The sequence below is a fragment of the Vicia villosa genome, linkage group LG3 (genome assembly GCF_029867415.1).
Source record: "Vicia villosa cultivar HV-30 ecotype Madison, WI linkage group LG3, Vvil1.0, whole genome shotgun sequence".
NCBI lineage: Eukaryota > Viridiplantae > Streptophyta > Magnoliopsida > Fabales > Fabaceae > Vicia > Vicia villosa.
The window spans coordinates 6,544,815-6,565,061 of NC_081182.1; the positions used below are offsets into that span (position 1 = coordinate 6,544,815).

General features: G+C 33.6%; 1 protein-coding gene across 1 annotated transcript; it reads right to left on the reverse strand.

Annotated features, from left to right (window-relative positions):
* Positions 1-15,126: 15,126 nt before the first annotated feature.
* On the reverse strand, positions 15,127-18,294 carry LOC131654812 (uncharacterized). The gene is made up of 6 exons (XM_058924742.1): positions 17,662-18,294; positions 16,686-16,812; positions 16,116-16,255; positions 15,928-15,990; positions 15,772-15,840; positions 15,127-15,565 (listed from the first exon to the last, which is right to left on the reverse strand). Exons 1-6 carry the CDS (start codon positions 17,866-17,868, stop codon positions 15,491-15,493), a joined length of 681 nt encoding a protein of 226 aa, XP_058780725.1. The 5' UTR covers positions 17,869-18,294; the 3' UTR covers positions 15,127-15,490.
* Positions 18,295-20,247: the final 1,953 nt, after the last annotated feature.

Here is a 20,247-nt window from a genome sequence, read left to right on the forward strand (position 1 = left end):
TTGCCGTCTACTCTTTCTGATCGCAAATTCATATCATTTATATATGTTTTTGTCATCATCAAAAAGGGGGAGATTGTTAGAACAAGATTTGTTCTTATCAATTATCTTAGTTTTGATGATAACAATAATATGAATTTTGCTTAAGATAATATGGTACTCTAATCCAATGCAATTTCCCTTTCAGGAAATATATATAAAGAGTACGCATAATTCAGCGCTCAGAAGTTGTGTCTCAAATGGTTCAGCATGCAACATCAGAACATGGTCTGGCAAGACATCAGAAGATGGTCGAAGCAGAATCAGAACATGGCATCAGAAGAACATGAGATCAGAAGCACTGAAGATCAGAAGATGGTATCACGCAACAGAAGCACTTCAAGATCAGAAGATCAGAAGATGCTATGCACCAAGCTGTTTTGACTCTGATGATATTCAAACGTCGTATTCACAAACATCAGATCAGAAGGAAGTACAGGTGGCAGACTACGCTGACTGACAAAAGGAACGTTAAAGCTACTAAAGGCAACGTCAGTAGACACAGCGTGAACAAGGCTCGAGGTAGTTGACAAAAGCGTATAACATTAAATGCAATGCTGTACGGAACACGCAAAGCATTAAATGCACTCAACGGTCATCTTCTCAACGCCTATAAATATGAAGTTCTGATGAGAAGCAAGGTAACCAATTCTTAACAACTCTGAACGAAAATAAACTTGCTGAAACGCTATTCAATCAAAGCTCAGAATCTTCATCAACTCACTACATTGCTGTTGTAATATCTTAGTGAGATTAAGCTTAAACGATAAGAGAAATATCACAGTTTGTGATTATAGCTTTTAAGAAGCATTTGTAAACTCTTGAATAGATTACATTAAGTTGTAAGGAACTAGAGTGATCGTGTGATCAGTATACTCTAGGAAGTCTTAGCAGTTGGCTGAGCAGTTTGTAACTAGAGTGATCAGGTTGATCAGTAGACTCTAGAAAAGTCTTAGAAGTTGTCTAAGCAGTTGTTCCTGGAGTGATCAAGTTGTGATCAGAATACTCTAGAAGACTTAGTCGTGGACTAAGTGGAAAACCATTGTAATCCGTGCGATTAGTGGATTAAATCCTCAGGTTGAGGTAAATCATCTCTGCGGGGGTGGACTGGAGTAGCTTCGTTAACAGCGAACCAGGATAAAAATAATTGTGCAATTTATTTTTATCGTCCAAGATTTAAAGTCACACTTATTCAATCCCCCCCTTTCTAAGTGTTTTTCTATCCTTCAGCTTATTGGATCCTTTGATGTAGCCTTGGAAGTGTTTGCACAAAATTTCTCTGGGGTTGTGTTTGATGTTGAATTAGGGTAAATGAATAGGGGAGGGGGGCTGTTTTGCTTAATCTGCAAAACGCGCAATATTTCAGAAATGAACTTCCGAAATGATGTTTTCGGAAATGCATTTCCGAAATAAGTCAAATTTATAAAAAAAGGCGCTTTCGGAGATGCATCTCCGAAAACACCTTTTTCTTGCATTTCGAAAATGCATTTCCGAAGTCAGTGGTATATGTGGTTTTTCACCGGAGGTGACCTAAAAGGTTGGGAGGTGGGCATAGAATTTTCCTAAAATTTTGATAGTAGGTTAGTAGATTATTATTTTGGTGAAAGAATTAAAAACTGTACATTTTATTTTAGATAATTGATTTAATACTCATGCATTTTGCCTAGATACGGGTATCTTGAATAAAAATTTAATTTATTTTTAAAAAAATTATTATAAAATAGTGAATATGATAATAAATAATTGAATTATATATATATATATATATATATATATATATATATATATATATATATATATATATATATATATATATATATATATATATATATATAAACTTAAAAAATTATAAAATTTAACATTTATTTATTACATTAATTTTTTGAATATAAATATGTCCTAAGTTGAGTTTTTCACGTTTAAAACAAAATAATAATGAGAAATAGAGTTATATTTATAAAACTAATAAATATATTCCAAAAGTAATATCTTTATATAGTTAAGCAAATATTATCTTGAAATATTTATCACTTCCACCTCCTATATTTTTAGGACTGTTTTTGGATAATTTCTTCGTATATTTAAAAAATACCTTGTTATTTCATAAGTACAATTCAAATAATAAAAAATATTTTATAACGAAGATGATTAATATGTTTGTACAATCATATCTAGTATCTACACTTGTGTCGATGCATTAATTAACAGTATATAAGATGATTAATATCCAATTCCCTTATTTAATTTATCCCAAATCTGAAAATGAACTATTTAAAGAAAAATCAGTAAGAAATATTTATTGATAAAGATGATTTTTTTATTGTTTTAACTTAATTGTTTAATTGGCATTTAATTGTCACATATATTTAAATATATTTAAAAAAACAAAAAATGTCAATTTCATGCTATTTAAATTGCTTAAGGATTAAATAAGAAGTCAAAATAAATAAAAAATCTAATATTAATAAAGGAATCTTAGACCTTGGCAAAATAATCTAGAATAAATTTGATAATATTTTCAAGTGCGTAAAATTATTTTTTAAAGGGATGTTACGTGATAGAGATAGTTTGCGAGCTTAACATATATTATGCATTTTGTGGAGAAGGTTTTGTTGTGGCAAGAGATTTTTTATATGCAATCATTTTAGTTGTTAGATGTCCCATGAGTTTAGCAGAGTTAGCTATCTCTACATCCTTGACGCCGTTTTTAAAGCTTATTTATGAAATATGGACAATTATTGTGGGTTTTACTTGGAGACGGTTAGTATCTAAGAATGCTATGAAAGGGGTCACTAAAGATGTGACACATTATCTCAATGACTTCCAATTTGGGGTTGGAGTATTAGGTTGTGACGAGTCATTTTACACAATGCCAATAAGGTGTTAAGCAAAGGATACACAGATGGTTCTTTGGTTATGCTCAAAATAGATTTCTCGAATGCTTTTAACATGGTATATCGATTAGCCTTACTGCACAAGGTGAGTGTGACTTTACCATCTATTTCTTTGTGGGTTGAGTTTCTCTATGGTCAGGCAACGAGGTTGTACCTTGGAGATAGACATATTATGTTAGCTATTAAAGTGCAATAAGGTGACCCGTTAAGGTATCTCTTTTTGCTCTTGTGTTACATTCACTCATTCGTCAAATTAGACAATTGTAAGCTTCTTTTCATGTCTTTTATCTTGATGACGAGACCATGATAGAGGATTCACAAAAGGTGGCTAAAGCCATTGACATCATTAGGAGACAAGTCTAGGATTAGGTCTCGAATTGAATATTCGTAGAAGTTAGATCTTTTGTCGTTCGTGTGATGGTAGTAAACTTCGTGATGATTTGTTCTCGCCGGTGTTGAGGATTCGTTATTAGTAGCTTGGAGGGACTGTTAGTTGAGATAAAGACTCTATCAATAGTTTGTACATAAAGAGAACTTCTAGAATTGTTGAGTTAATGCATCTTCTACCAGAATTAGTGGATCCTTGGATTGAGCTTGTTTTACTTTCACCATGCATGGGTATTGCCAAATTGTTTTTGCCCTAAGACGTGTTAACCTAATCATATGGAGGAAACAACTATTTGGTTTGGTAGAAAGTTATGAAGGGCGATTGAAGATATTGTGGTTGGTAGTGGTCTTTTCTTCGGGGATCTTCAATTAAAGGTGGCTTCTTTATCCATTAGAGTTGGGGGATTGAGCTTGTACTCGGTAGTAAAGGTTTCCTCATATGCTTTTGTGACTTCTAGGTCCAAATCTTGGATGTTACAGGATCATATATTGAGAGACAGTGGGATATATGGTGTGGACTCTGATTTCTACAGGGCTTTGAATGGTCTTAGTATTGCTATTCCAGATTTTGACCTTAGCAGTTTTACTACCAATGACTATATCCCTCCTAAAGCACAACATGTTTTGGCGAGTGTTCTTTTTAGTAAAAGTGTTCCGAAATGGATGTAAAGTTTGACATGATCACAGGACAAAAAAAATTTGTTATTTGCAAGTCGCACATGCTTAAAACTTTCTCATTGTTATTCCTATTGATGGGTTAGGCCAACATATGTCATCGGTGGAGTATTGTATTATCCTAAGATACCGTCTTATGATTCCCTTATTTCCTATTGATGAAGTTGCCCTATTTGTCGCAAGACATGTTTTGATACATTTGAGGAACACATGAGTCATTATAGGAAGCTAACAGGCGCTAAATACCAACAAGACTTTGTTAGGAATATCCTATTTGATATATTTCGATAGGCCGGTGTATTTGTAAAGAAAGAGACGCTTCTTAATTTCTTAACTGACGTTCGTCTTATGTGCTACCTTCGGTTAGGGTTTCCCTTTTCGTCTGCGGCATCAGAATCAGAGGACAGTTTATCGTAACATCCGAATCAGGGGTGACTATTGGCTTACATGAGAGGAGACATACACTTAGACTTAAAGATGTTCTAATGTATGGGTGGGTCAGCAGGAAACATGCACATGTGTAGATTTAACTAGGGTTCCTCCACCGATAAGGTTGAGAACTTGAGATTTATTGTGTACCAGACAACCTTTAAAGTCACTTCAAATAAAATAGTCAAACATTAGAAAGTGTTTTAACAATTAATATATTTTCACATCATTTATTTTTTTGCACTTTTAATTTCTAACACAAGAAAAAGTTAATCTTTTACAAATAATTCAAAAATTTATGCATAATATATCTCCTTATTAATCAGTGTAGTTTTTTTATTAAAAAAATACTATAAAAAATAGTGATATAGTTTATTGTTTGTTTGTCTTATATTTCTATATAAATTTCTACATAAACTTTAGTCAATCCCATATGAATTTTATATGTTTATTATAATTAAATTAAAATATTAAACTATATAAAAAAATAATGGTTACGATAGCTCAAGTGCTAGAACTATTTTTAAAATAGAAAAAAGAAAAGTTGTTAGTATAGTTTGACTATTCTCACTATTAACAATGACCCTACCATAATCTAAGGAGGCAATGACCATTAACATTGTCCAAAACATATTAGTTTTGAATTAACTTTATCTAAAACATATTGATTATGTCTTTCACAAGGTACAAATTCCATACTGTATAATTTAATTTAATTCAATATTCAAATTTCATACTTTATAATTTTAATTTAAGCCTCTACTACTAGTAAACAAGTTCACGGCTTTAGCATGTGTTAATGGGACCCGTTTTGATCCGAAAATCTTCTGATTTTGACTCACTAGGAGACGATGGGCATAACAAATCAGGTGTGGATATATATATATATATATATATATATATATATATATATATATATATATATATATATATATATATATATATATATATATATATATATATATATATATATATATATATATATATATATATATATATATATATATATATATATATATATATATATATATAAAGAGGAAAATGATGTCACAGGTCACAGTACTACGACCCTCCCTTACCCACAAGGTTTGAAATTTGAAACGACTTCACAACATAAGGACAAAAATGAATTAATATGTAACAGATGATAGGACAAAAGGAAAAAATAATAAACTAGATAGGAATATTGTAAAAGTCATATGGTAGACCAAAAAATTGAGAAAAATGATCTAAAATCATCATTGAAATTTTATTTTCCTTTTTCAATATATCTTTTCTATTCTTCTAAACATTTTTTACTGCATTTTTCTATCGGATATTAATCTTGATCTTTCTCAACCCTTAACTTTTTAGGGGGACTCACATTTTGTCATAATTAAAGAATACTTCAAAGTTGTTAGTGCTGTATTTTTATTTTTATCATAAGCCCCACAAAATAAAGTATCACCCCCAAGTCAAATGATATGTTTTGTGGCAAATACATGCTAGAATTTCTTTTGTGATGTTAAACATTTTAAATATTGAATAAAAAAACATTACGCAACTTTCTATCGAAGACAATACTTTTGAAGAGTATTAACATCCTAAATGTTGTGAAAAACGATACCAATAACAAAGTATAATAGGGAATTAGGGAAGAGAATAAGAACACAAGAATTGGTTATAACTGCTATTCTTTTACTTTCTCTTAAAACAAGATTACAAGTTTACAAGAATAACAAATAACCTCTCTCACCCTAAATTAGGATTTGCAGCTTAGCAATGATGAGAGACTAGTATGCTATTTATAATAAAACCTAACATACTAACTAATGGGTTTTTTTCCACAAGACCCATTATACAAGCCAACTTAATAAACAAGCTAACTTAACAAATTAGGGTTTAAACACTAAAACCTAATTTAACATGCTAACAACCCTAGCATCTTCGACACAAGCATGTGAACAACCTTCGACTTCATGCTCAATCCTATCGAACCAAGAAGCTACCTTTCGACCATACTAGAGTTCGATCCAATATCTCACAAATCTCCACCTTGGACCTAACTCTACAACGTCAAGGAACAGACTAGCTTTCTTCATGCAGCTTTATCAACTGCATACAGTGGAAAAACTTGCAACTCGGCAATGTCTTGGTGATCATATCAGCAGCATTGTCTTCAGTCGAAACCTTCAACACTTGGACTTCTCCACGCTCGATTACTCCTCTGACGAAATGCAGCCTCACATCAATGTGCTTAGTTCGCTCATGATAGGCTGAATTCTTCGACAGATGTATTGCACTTTGACTATCACATTTAACAGTGATACCTCGACCTTGAAGTTTCAGCTCCTTCGCAAAACCTTCAAGCCACAATGCTTCTTTCACAGCTTCAGTTAGGGCAATATACTCCGCTTCAGTGGTTGATAGAGCAACAACCTTCTGAAGTGTTGCTTTCCAACTAATTGCAGTGCCAAACATAGTGAAAACATATCCAGAAATAGATTTTCTGGAATCCATACAACCTGCATAATCAGAGTCGACATATCCTTCTATTATTGCTTTACTATTTTCACCCAAGGCTCCACCATAAATTAGGACTCTATTCAGAGACCCATTTATGTACCTTAAAATCCACTTCAATGCTTGCCAGTGAGCCTTTCCAGGATTCGCCATGTACCTGCTTACAAGACTGACTGCGTAAGCTATGTCGGGTCTAGTACAAACCATAGCATACATCAAAGAACCAACTATATTAGCATACGGAATGCTATTCATATAGGCTCTTTCGACATCAGTACTGGGACACTGATCAATACTCAGCTTGAATTGAGGGTTTGTTGGAGTCACAACTGGCTTCGAATTCGACATACCAAACTTTTCAAGAATCTTCCGTAGATATGCCTCTTGAGATAGGCATAACTTCGACTTCTTTCTATCTCTTCGAATGTCAATTCCAAGAATCCTGGAAGCAGCTCCCAGATCCTTCATATCGAACTCCTTATTGAGTTCAGCCTTCACCCTCGTCACATCTTCAACATTGTTGCTTGCTATGAGAATATCATCCACATAAAGCAACAAAATAACAAATGAATTACCAGGTCGAAATCTGAAGTAAACGCAGTGGTCGAACTGACTTCTAATGAAACTTATGCGTGCCATGAACTTGTCGAATCTCCTATTCCACTGTCGAGGAGATTGTTTCAGCCCATACAAAGATCTCTTTAACTTGCACACATAATCTTCCTTCCCCTTTTCGACACACCCTTCAGGTTGCCTCATCAGGATCGTTTCATCTAGATCACCATACAAGAACGCAGTCTTCACATCCATCTGTTCCAGTTCAAGATCGAACTGTGCCACCATGGCAAGCAACATTCGAATGGACCTATGCTTCACAACAGGAGAAAACACATCATTGAAGTCGACACCTTCTTTCTGAGTGAAACCCCTTGCAACTAACCTTGCCTTGTATCTTTTCGACGTCACTCCTTCAATTCCTTCCTTAACTTTGAAAATCCATTTACAGCTGACTAACCTTGCCCCAACAGGTTTCTTGATCAGTTCCCAAGTATGATTATCATGAAGAGATTTCATCTCATCATCCATGGCCTTCAGCCATTCAGTCTTATTTCGACTCCTCATAACTTCCTTATAGTCTCTAGGTTCTTCGTCTAGAACCTCACTTGCAGAGATTAAGGCATAAGCTATAAGATCTGCATATCCAAGTCTCTGAGGTGGCTTGATGACTCTTCTCGACCTATCTCTCGACAATAGGTAGTCATCGTCAGTTTCCTCAACTTCAGCATCTTCTGCTTCTTCTTCGACTTCATCTGGGATATGCAATTCAGCATCAACATGCTCCACCTCAACAGGAATCTCTACCTGTTCCAGCTCTTCGTCAGATGTTTCTGTACTTCGACCAACATCATCAGTTTTCTTAAAAGCCATTTCAGCTTCATTGAAAACTACATCTCGACTGGTGATACACCTCCTGTGACCTGGCTCTAGGCACCATAGCCTATAAGCTTTGACTCCTTCAGGGTATCCCATGAACATGCATTTCAGAGCTCTAGGTTCGACCTTGTCTTGCCTAATGTGAGCATAGGCTACGCAGCCAAATACTCTCAGTTTGTCGAGATCTGGTGGATGTCCCGACCAAACTTCTTCAGGTGTCTTCATATCTAACGCTGTCGAAGGACATCTGTTTATCAGATATGTTGCTGTCGAAACAGCCTCAGCCCAGAACACCTTTGTTAACCCCGCACTAGTCAACATGCATCTGACTCTCTCCAAAATAGTTCGATTAAACCTTTCAGCCAAACCATTTTGCTGTGGAGTACCTGCAGTAGTTCTATGCCTTGCAATACCAGAGGCAGCACAAAAACTGTCGAATGCCTCATTGCAAAATTCAAGGCCATTGTCGGTTCTCAACCTCTTGACCTTTCTGCCAGTCTGATTTTCAACCAGAGTCTTCCAACTTTTGAAATTCTCAAAAGTTTCATCCTTAGTCTTCTGGATGAATACCCATAATTTTCTGGAATAATCATCTACTATGGATAGAAAATATCTTGCTCCTGAATGTGATGGACACCTTGCAGGCCCCCAAAGATCAGCATGGATGTAATCAAGGGATCCATGTGTTCTTTGTTTGCCTTTGTTGAACTTCACTCTGCAAGATTTTCCAAGTACACAGGGTTCACAAAACTTCAGCTTTTCGATTTTGTCTCCACCAAGCAGATTTTGTTTCCCTAATTCGACCAGACCCCTTTCACTGACATGGCCCAATCTCATGTGCCAGATTTCTGTTTTCGACAAAGGTTTCGTGGATGCAACATTTGTCGAACCACTTACAACTTCAGCCTCAAGGGTATACAAGCCTTGTTTCTTCACGCCTCTGAAGACTTCCTTCAAACCCTTCATGACTCTTAGGATACTTTTCTCTCCTTGGAAAACATATCCTTTCTTGTCGAATTCACCAAGAGAAATCAGATTTCTCTTCAAATCAGGAACATACCTGACTTCAGTCAACAGCCTTATTGACTCATCATGGAGCTTGAATCTAACAGATCCAATACCTGCAATCTTGCAAGCCTTGTTGTTTCCCAGCAATACTGATCCACCATCTTGATCACATAATTCCTCGAACAAGTCTTTGTTTGGAGTCATGTGCCAAGTGCACCCTGAATCCATAATCCACTCTCTTCTCGAGTCACTGCTTGAAACTACAAGAACATCAGATGATTCAAAATCATCTTGAACAATGGCTGCATTGCCATTATCCTTACCTCCATGATCTTTCAGGCGTTCAGGGCACACCTTTCTTGTGTGACCCTCCTTCTTACAATGGTAGCATCGAATGCCAGATGCTTCGCCACTGTAAGACTTCGACTGGCTTTTGCCCTTCTTGTCGAACTTACCATTCTTTCGTAAGAGTTTTCCTTTAACGGCCAAACCTTCGCCAACAGTCGAAGGTTTATGCTCCTTTCGTTCATTCAAGTCCTTAGAGTACAAGGCTGATTGAACTTCTTCAAACGTCAGGGACTCCCTTCCATACAAGAGAGTTTCTTTGAAGTGAGCATGTGATCGAGGCAAAGAACACAATAGTAACAGCGCTTGATCTTCATCATCGATCTTCACATCAATATTTTCAAGATCAAGAATCAGCTTGTTGAACATATCCAACTGCTCAGCCAATACTTTGTCTTCAATCATCTTGAATGAATACAAAGCTTGCTTCAGGTAGAGTCGATTTACCAGCGATTTGGTCATATACAAACTTTCAAGTTTCACCCATAACCCTGATGCCGTCGTCTCCTTTGATACCTGCCGGAGAACCTTATCACCAAGGCTCAACAAAATTGCGCTGTGTGCTTTCTCGATCATATTTTTCTTCTCCGCTGCCGTCAATTCTGCATTCATGGCTGCCTCTCCCTTCAACGCTTCCAAACAACCTTGCTGAACCAGTAGGGCTTTCATCTTCAAGCGCCACAGACCGAAATCATTCACTCCGGTGAACTTTTCAATCTCATACTTTGTTGAAGGCATCTTCTCCACGCTCACCGCACCAATTTGTTGTGAAAAACGATACCAATAACAAAGTATAATAGGGAATTAGGGAAGAGAATAAGAACACAAGAATTGGTTATAACTGCTATTCTTTTACTTTCTCTTAAAACAAGATTACAAGTTTACAAGAATAACAAATAACCTCTCTCACCCTAAATTAGGATTTGCAGCTTAGCAATGATGAGAGACTAGTATGCTATTTATAATAAAACCTAACATACTAACTAATGGGCTTTTTTCCACAAGACCCATTATACAAGCCAACTTAATAAACAAGCTAACTTAACAAATTAGGGTTTAAACACTAAAACCTAATTTAACATGCTAACAACCCTAGCATCTTCGACACAAGCATGTGAACAACCTTCGACTTCATGCTCAATCCTATCGAACCAAGAAGCTACCTTTCGACCATACTAGAGTTCGATCCAATATCTCACACTAAATATAAACTGTAACAACAAAATGCATTGAAATTGACTAGAACCAAAGACATTAATAAACAACAATCATGACAATGACAAATGCTGGAGTGTCTTTGTTTTGATGCAAACTATTAGCAACTTTTTCATCTCTGAACTTGATTCTGAAGATTTGCTGATTTGGAAATCTGGAGAGAATGGTAACCTATCTATCAAATATGCCTACAAGATGTTAACTAAGAACTCGATTGCTGAATCTTGGACTCATTTCCCTTGGGATTTGGACTCTGCTCCAGCTCACTCTATGACTACTTGGAGACTTATGCACAACAAAATTCCTACGGATGAGCAGTTTACCCTTAGAGGTCTCTTTTTTCCTTCCATGTGCTCTTTGTGCAATGGAGCTAATGAGACATCCAAGCATTTATTTTTTGACTGTCATTTTGCTGCTAGCATTTGGGGCTGGTTCAGTGAGGTTTTATCTTCAGCAGCATCTATCACTTCTTTAAATGATTGCCTATGCATCTTAAAAGAGTCTTGGAGCAATCAAGCTTTGGCTGTCATCAAAGCAAGTTTTGTCTTCATTTTTTATCAAATTTGGCAATCAAGGAACTTGGTTAGATTCGAAAACAAGAAGGTTCATTGGAAGACTTGTGTTTCTCTTGTCAAAGCCAAAGCAAAGATGGTGGGGAATATGTCCAACAAAAAGACTGATAACTCCATAAAGAGTTTCATTTTTCTTAAGAATCTCGACATCAATTTACATCCAAGACTGCCAGCTATGGTTAAGGATGTTCTTTGGTGCCCTCCGGATAAGCATTGGATTAAGTGTAATATTGATGGAGTTGCTGCTGGTTCTCCTTCTCTTGCTGCCTGTGGTGGCATTTTTAGAAACGATGCTGCAACTTTCATTACTAGTTTTTGTGCTTTCCTAAACTTTGGCAATTTTGTCCAAGCAGAATTCATGGCTGCCATCCTTGCAATTGAAAAGGCCAAGGATATGAATTGGAACAGATTATGGTTAGAAACAGATTGTGTCTTGGTTGTGAAGGTTTTCTCGAACTCTAAATTGGTGCCTTGGAAATTCAAATCTCGTTGACTTACGTGTCGAGCTTATACGCTATCTATTGATTTTAGAATCACGCACATATTACGTGAAGCCAATTTTTGCGCGGATTTTCTGGCTAACATAGGATTAAAAAGCAAAGCTTTCACTTGGTTTAATTTTGTGCACAATGATATGTATTCGGAATATTTGTTAGACAAGGCGGGAACCCCTCGCTTTAGGTTATGTTTTTAAGAGGTTGGGTTTTGGCCTCCCTCTTGTCTTCTTTGTATTCTTCTCTTTTGATTATTAATATAATCCTTCTTTTTGTTTAAAAAAAAAAAGTCTCTCATGTAAATAATGTTGTACTTTCTTTTTTTTACTGTTTATTTTGTGACGGTTTCAAACAGTCACAAAACTTTTATTGTTTATTTGGTGTTACAAAATTTTCTATCCAGATTGTGACGGTTTAAAATCGTTGCTAAATAAATTTTAAAATTTTGTAACGATTTTAAATCGTTGCTAAATGGATGAACAGTTAAAAAAAATATGTTGGATTTCACGTCTTACGGTAGACCGGGTTTTTTTAAAGATTGCCTTAGTATATACTCTTTGGTTTAACTTTTTTAAGAGACAAAATGAATTTGTACATTTTACAAATGTAAAATTAATTTTGAAATGATTTTGAGTTATTTAACTCTTTTAAAATATGATTAATTTTTATTTCACTTAATTCAAATTAAAATTTATAACTGTTGAGTTTAAATATAAATTTGACATAAATATATTCAAACATAAATTATTTTACATATAATTTACTTTTAATCAGAATCAATTCTGCAAAATCAATTCACTCAGAATCAATTTTCGTCACCGCGGAATCAAACACACATTTAGTGTAAGTTTGGTTTATTTTTTGGAAGAGGCAGAAACAATTCTAAATGTGTAGAATTAATTGAAATGATTTTGAGATGTTTGATTCTTCTAATGGAATTGATTTTACTTTCAGAATTGATTTTACTTCAAACTAAAATTTGTAAATTTTGAATTCTAATGTAATTATTACATTGAAACTTAGTTTTCAACTCTTCTACATAAAGCTATTCAAACAAAAATCATTTTACCTTCAACTCACTTTTAGTTAAAATCAATTTTACATGATCTATTCATTCAAAATCAATTCTTTTCAATACAGAATCAAACACACGCTTAGAAAACCTAGAACAACATAATCAATACTCCAAAGTCATGATAATAAAATTGGTGAAGATTGTTTTACCGCACGTCTCATCTTAATATACTTGGTTAATGGTATAGTGAATTAATCATTACACCTTATGTCTTACTCTCACACGTCCCTATGAAATTTCAAATATATTCGTAGATTCTAGATTTCAAAATCTTAACGCATCAATTACACTTCAAACTTTCTTTGAAACACGTCAAATCAAAGATCAAAAAAATATGTCTGGATTTAAAATTTAAATTAATAACTTATGAAAACTGAAATCTAAACGCACTCAACACACTACATAAAACCTAATCTCATATACACGCAAAAATAAGTTTAAAATTTGTTTAAATTTTAAAATCCAAATAATGTGCAGTGGTTTTTAATCTCCTTAAATTTTGAAATCTGAAAGTGTATATGTCATTCCTTGAGTAATATAAATGAGTAACCAATTATATGAATACATATGTCATTCTTTTGATAAATTTTAGTGTGCTGTTTATCTAACCTATTTAAAAGAAAGGCCGAAGGATTCCCCTAAAAAATTTTTTTACAAGAGTGAGCATGTCCACAATGCTAATTTTACTAATCTAGATGACCAAAGTGATTGGTTTGATCATATTTGGCTTATTAATCAAAGAGTAAAACATTATGCGTCCCTCCTTGTTGCATCTTGGCCAAATAGATTGGGGTTGTTAGGAGTGACAGAATAGGTTGGACTCGTGAGACATGTATGTAGTGCCCTCATTTTTTATAAGGTGAGACAAGGTTTTATGTACTCACTCTCTAATGTGTCAATTTCGTTCCATCTCATTTTTTTAAAAGATGCAGATATTAACATAATTTTTTTGTATTTTTAGACTTAAAATATGCAGTGTCCTCGAATCCGCCATATTTTCACCCTCATTTTTGTGAGACGAGTCAAGATTTTAAACATGTACCATCAACTATGTCCGTCCCGTTTTACCTTATATTTTTGCAATCTTTTACATTACAGATTTAAACGGAACGAACATGCTCGTTTTCCACCCGTAAATATAGATTGTCTTTGTTGAATAGCACATTATCGGACACTAAAATACGTAATAATTCTATATTCAATTTTATATTTCAATCAATTTGTTGAAGCCGTCAACCCCATATTCAAAATTCAAACATAATATAAAAGTAAGCAATACATATAAACAATATTGAATTGTGGATTTATCTAGATATTGAAATTTGAATTTTAATAAGATATATCCCATTATTAAAATTTGAATTTTAGCAAGATATATCCGATTATTAAAATTTGAATTTTTGACAAAAATGAGGAATGTGGCTGAAGGATTGATTTTATTACATAATAAGGGTCTAGATTTCAATTTTCAAATGGGATGAATAATATTTTTAGGTTTCTATGAGGTATGTGATCACTACATTAAATTACAAAAGATCAATTGGTCATGGTCCCTCCCTACAAAATCTCACTCCCTCATCATTTTCCAGCCCCACTATCTCACTCTCTTGAATAGCTTTGTTTGGATTAGAGGACAATTAACAAGAGAGATATTTTCCTATTGGATAGAAAATACAAATATAAATAAGTACAAATGAATGAAAGCAAAGGGAGAGAAAAAGAGCGCGAAAGTAGAAAGGAAATGAGACGAACTTTAGAAACTTTGGCTGATTCTCTTCCTAAAAAGAGAGAAAAAAACAAACAAAAAAAACAAAGGCTTATTATTATATTCTAAAGTTATCCAACATTGTTCAATCACAAGATTTCTCAATTTCACAACATTTTTTTCATTTATAATAAACAAAATTTTGGTATCTTTCTTATATCTTGTATATTACTTTGATAATCACAACTAAGAAAAAACCTAAAACACTTTGAACAATCTTACCAAGTCGATTAATAACCACTCCATTCATACCTTAGGATGGTGGCAGATTGGCATGAACAAAGAAGAATTCATCTATCTGATAAGAAGAATCAAAGTTGAGAGAAACTAAAATATTTATATATACAATGAGGTCTCTAAAAGCTCACTTCCCAGGTCAGCAATACATTGAGTCAAACTTGGTAAGGAAAGCCTTGAAGATCGACTTCCCTAAGGTCACATATATCTACATAATAACTGGGGTGGCCACAAAGAGTAATTAGTACCTCTATAACCTTAAACTATTAACCTAATATACTATATTCGAAAGATACAAATTCCCGATAAGTGATAAGTATGTTACATAATATGAAGGGAAGTGAACACTAGACACTAGATACATTTGATCTCTGTTAGCATTTAATTTAACATAGCTGGTCATTTCTCGCATCACCCGAATCTCATTTGCACACTGTCTTGAGCCTCTTCGCGGCATTGACAAATCCCTTAATCACCTGCAACTCGTCCAATATTTGCTTCACAAGAAAGAAACACAATTTCAGGCCAAAACTATGATAACAGCCAAAAACTTTATCAAGTTCTACATCAAGCTTTCATGGACACACTCAAACACACCACTATTCATGCATCTTTATGTGGCATACTTGCCCCATCATCAAGTAAACTACAAATTCAGCATAATTTGTGGAAAAGATAGAAACATGATATGATATTCAGGTACCTGGGACATGAAATGCCTCTGAACAACATCTAGTAGCTGCTCTTTCGATGGATTTGGGACGACATCCACCTGCAAAATGCGAATCAAGTTTAAAATTTAGTACCACAAACATACTCAGACTTCAATAAGCATCTTCAATAGAGTATAGGAATTTACAAGATTAAAATGTCGCCAATATCTCCACAGTGCAGCCATTTCAAGCTTGCTCAAGTCAACTTTCTGCAGAAAATATACAAAAAAAAAACATTAATAATTAAAATATCAAGGAATAAATTATCTCATTTGTCAGTGGGTGGAGAATTAAATTATGAAAAAGAAGTAAAGTTGATATATCATATATATACCATGGACCCATGAGGCATAGTAACGGACCCCTTAGACTGTGAATCACCAGAGAAGGACCTACTCATTGTCTTGTGACATGATCCCAATGATCTATGCATTCTGTGCCTCGATTTGTGAGACTTGTGTGTGTCGTCCGATGCTGAGAAAATCAAACAAAGTACACACTTTTATTTTTTTCAAAAATAGTGGTGTGGTGGGGTCAATAAAAAATTTATAATAAAAAAAAAAAAGCAAAACATTACACTAGACCCTTTTGATATATAGAGCAAAAAAAAAAAAAAAAGGAGGTACACATAAAGGATCCAATGTAAATGTTACCAAACTCTGTCATTTTGAAAAGTCATGGAAGCCAAAACAAAAAAAAAATCATATACTAATAGTAAAATATATCACAGCATTCTAACTTCTGTACTAGGTGCAGAAACAAATAGGAATTAATTTCATTGAAAGAGAAAACAAAATGATAAACTTAACTCTTAAGTCATTATTGAGATGTTCTTTAAAATAAAACACAATGACAGTATCAGTCAGAATTAACAAAGTTGAGGGTGTAAAAAGTGTAAACTCACCCATATCTGATCCATTCCATGGTACATTGTCAAACTCAAGGTCATCATCTTCTTCATTACCTGTTGGTGCTTCAATCACACTTAGAGCATTCCTTTGTAGCTTCACTTCAATACCATTTGTAAGAACCTGCATCAAAATTAAACCAATATAAATAACATTGTAAAATTGTAAAATAACCATCACTAAAATAATTGAAGTTCATGACCAATTCTCATATTCAAATCCCAATCGCTAAAACTGATTTCAATGCCAATTAATTATGAAAAATGCATGAGAAATCAGTACAATTCACAGAACATGCATGTAGTAATTTTCACCAAGAAAAACTATAAAAATGCATATGAAGAACATGCAAGAATCTGAATAAAATCTCCATTAGATTGAGAAAATCCACAAACATGATTTAATCAAAAATGGAAAATAATACCAAAGGGGGTAATAGTAATATACTCAATTCAGAGCTCAAACCCTAAATTACAAAAAAAATTCATATATTAATAAAACTAAAGAAAAAAAAAACCTAATAAACAATTGATCTCTTGAAACACCAGATCCAGCAATTAAGAAAAACATGCAATTGAAATTGTAACTCAAAATTGTAATAAAGTAAAAATTCTATTCGAATTTCAATAAAAAAAACCCCAACATTTTGAGAATCCAAATTGAAAATTACGAATTGGAGTAATTTGGATAAGAATTCACAGAGTAGGGTTTATACTTTACAACACATTTAATTAATTAAAACCTCTCGAATTAAAGGCTTCAAAGCAATTAAATTGAAGCATGATGTAATAAAATCATAAATATTAAAATAAATTTTTACGAAAAACGACTAAAATTGACCGACAGAAGAAAATTGGTTGAATTCATGAAAATGCAAATAAATAAAAAATTGAAAAACGCATTAATTATCGAAAAATAAATTAAAATGAAGAAATTGAAGAAATTGAGAATTGGTGTTGAATTGAAATTTACCAGCCAATGCCATCCACCTAATCCAACGGCTTTCTTAACAACACCTTGAAGACCAACGAGCACCGATTTGGTACGGTTGTTTCCGGTGACCACCACTTTGGTATGGCGAGGTAGCACCGATAGCTCTTCTTCACTACTATCACCACCACAGCTTTGCAAATGAGAGAATCCACCATTATTCACTGAACTTTCCATTGCTTGAAGCATTTCAAATTCAAAAAAAAAAAAAAAACTAAAATTGAGTTTTATAGAAGATCGTGCATTGTTGGTTACGTATTGAGAATTTGAGGAAAAAAGGAGGTGGAATGCGGAAGAAAATGGGGGAATTGTGAGAGAAGAAACACAAAATGAGAGAGAGAAAGAGAAGAGAGAGAAAGAGGAGAGAGAGAGTAAGAGAGAGAGAGGAGTGAGAGTGACTGGTGAGGTTTATTGGTTTGTTGGTATGAATCCCGACGAGGGGGAATGGACGAATGAGAGAGTGACACGTAGGATTGGGAAGGTGGGTTCAATAATCATGCGCTCGGAGAGATAGAGAGAGGTGATTCTTCTGGGAATGGAATGAAATGGAATGCAAGTTCTTTTTCTTGCTTCGTGTCATGGTGATTCAAAAAGTATGATAATAATAGGACAAAAATAAATTGAAATTACGCAATGTTATTTTTGAAACGCATGAACATGAATCATGCATTTGATGTATAAGCAGCAGCACACAGCTTGCTTGGTTGGTTTTCAAATTTTAAAGAGATGATTTGTTTTGGTTTGCTTTTTGAACACGATTCGTGAAGAGTCGTTTGTACTAACTTGTTGCTAAACACATGGATTTTTTTTTCCTCTCTACTTTCTTACAAATTTTTCATTCAATTAAGTTTTTTTTTATATGATATATTGTGTCCATTAAATGTGTGTAAGACTCTTCTCATTTATGTGGTGTGTTTTATGTGACAGACTCTGCAGACACAATTTGGAGATTTTTATTAGATAACGACTACAAGAAACTTATTTTAATCTCACAAGATGGTGCGATATTGGAATGTTCGTTGCTCTATGAATAAGAAGTTATAATGCATTAGATTAGCATGCTTTCATATTAAATTTGTGTGTATTATGTTTCATAATTAAATAATCGATTTATTAAACTAAAATAACCAAAAGACATCCTCAGTGACATATTTATAAAGATTCATAAGGCGAAGTCTTGTCCGCCTCTAAATATCTCTCTTACGCATAACAACATAACTCTTAGGTAATAGGCGGCTTGCTCTGAGAAAATTACTACTACAAAACGCATATTTAATCTTGGACATGAAGTTGATTTAATCTCAGTTATAGAGACGAGGTAACGAATGACGTCATAATAATTTGTTATTTTATCTCTCGATTTTTAAATAATCGAGAGAATAATTGAAATGGTCATAGATTCGATCTCTAACAAATGTATTTTTTAGATTTTCAAACATAGCGCCACTAATCTCTTAATTTATGACTGAAACTAAGGGGAAAATATATATTTTTAAAATATTCATTACATTGTTACACAGAATATTAATAAAATAATTTGTTTAAAAATTACATTGTCTATACAAAATATTACGTTATTTACACAGAATATTATAGTAAAAATAAATTGTCAGTAAAGAACAAATGTTGGATCCTCGTTTGATATAAATCTTGGAGAAGATCAAATGTTAGATGTAAGGATATTTTCAATGGCTTTTGCATTTATTTGTTTTTTATATAAAACAAAAAAAAAATAGATAAATAAAATAAATATACAGTCATGTGATTATTGAAAAACACAAACCTTAAATCCAAATGATTTTCTGTTCTTGCAATCCATCATAGAGAACATTATCAAGTTTCTTTACGTTTCAAAGTTTTCATGTCAAATGTTTCATTATCAATTTTTAATATTCAGAATACTTTTATAATGAATGTCTTTTAGGTTTCATGCGGATCACTAATGACAATGTCTTGAGCATTGATACTCATTAAATGGACGATAAAATTTTATTTAAGGACGATGAAGAAACTCAATAAACACGCTTATATATGTTGTATATGCGTTTTGTAGTAGTGTTTATAAGTTTATGTCCGAACCAGAAAAGTATCATTGGGAAGAAGTTAAGTGGATTTACAAGTACTTAAATGGTACTATGAGTTATGATATCATGTTTAGTGGTGAATAGGGTAATCCTTCAATTGTAACTATGATATGTTGATTAAGACTGTGTTGATGATATGGATGATAGAAGGTCCACAAAAGGGTATGTTTTTACTTTAATAGAAGGACCTTTTTATAGGAAATCACTAGTTCAATTTAAAGTGACCATGTTGAAAATTGAAGCATAGTACATGGCGGCAAGTGAAACTGCCAAAGAAGCCTTATAGCTTATAGGATTTGTGAGAGAACTGAGCGTTGGGCAAGGGGAATTTTGATTTCATTGTGATAGTAATAGTGCCATTTATTTGATAAACAATCAAATGTATCATGCTAGGACCAAGCATATCGATGTGAGGTTTCTCAAGATTAGTAAGTTACTTGCATCTGGATAGATATTACTTGAAAATGTTCATACTTCAGAGAAT

Coding starts and splice junctions, on each gene's coding strand:
- LOC131654812 (XM_058924742.1), bottom strand. CDS start 17,868: ATGCTTCAAGCAATGGAAAGTTCAGTGAATAATGGTGGATTCTCTCAT. Junction 16,256..16,685: donor ATGGAATGGATCAGATATGG/GTGAGTTTACAC, acceptor TGATTTTCTCAG/CATCGGACGACACACACAAG. Junction 15,841..15,927: donor ATTGGCGACATTTTAATCTT/GTAAATTCCTAT, acceptor CGCATTTTGCAG/GTGGATGTCGTCCCAAATCC.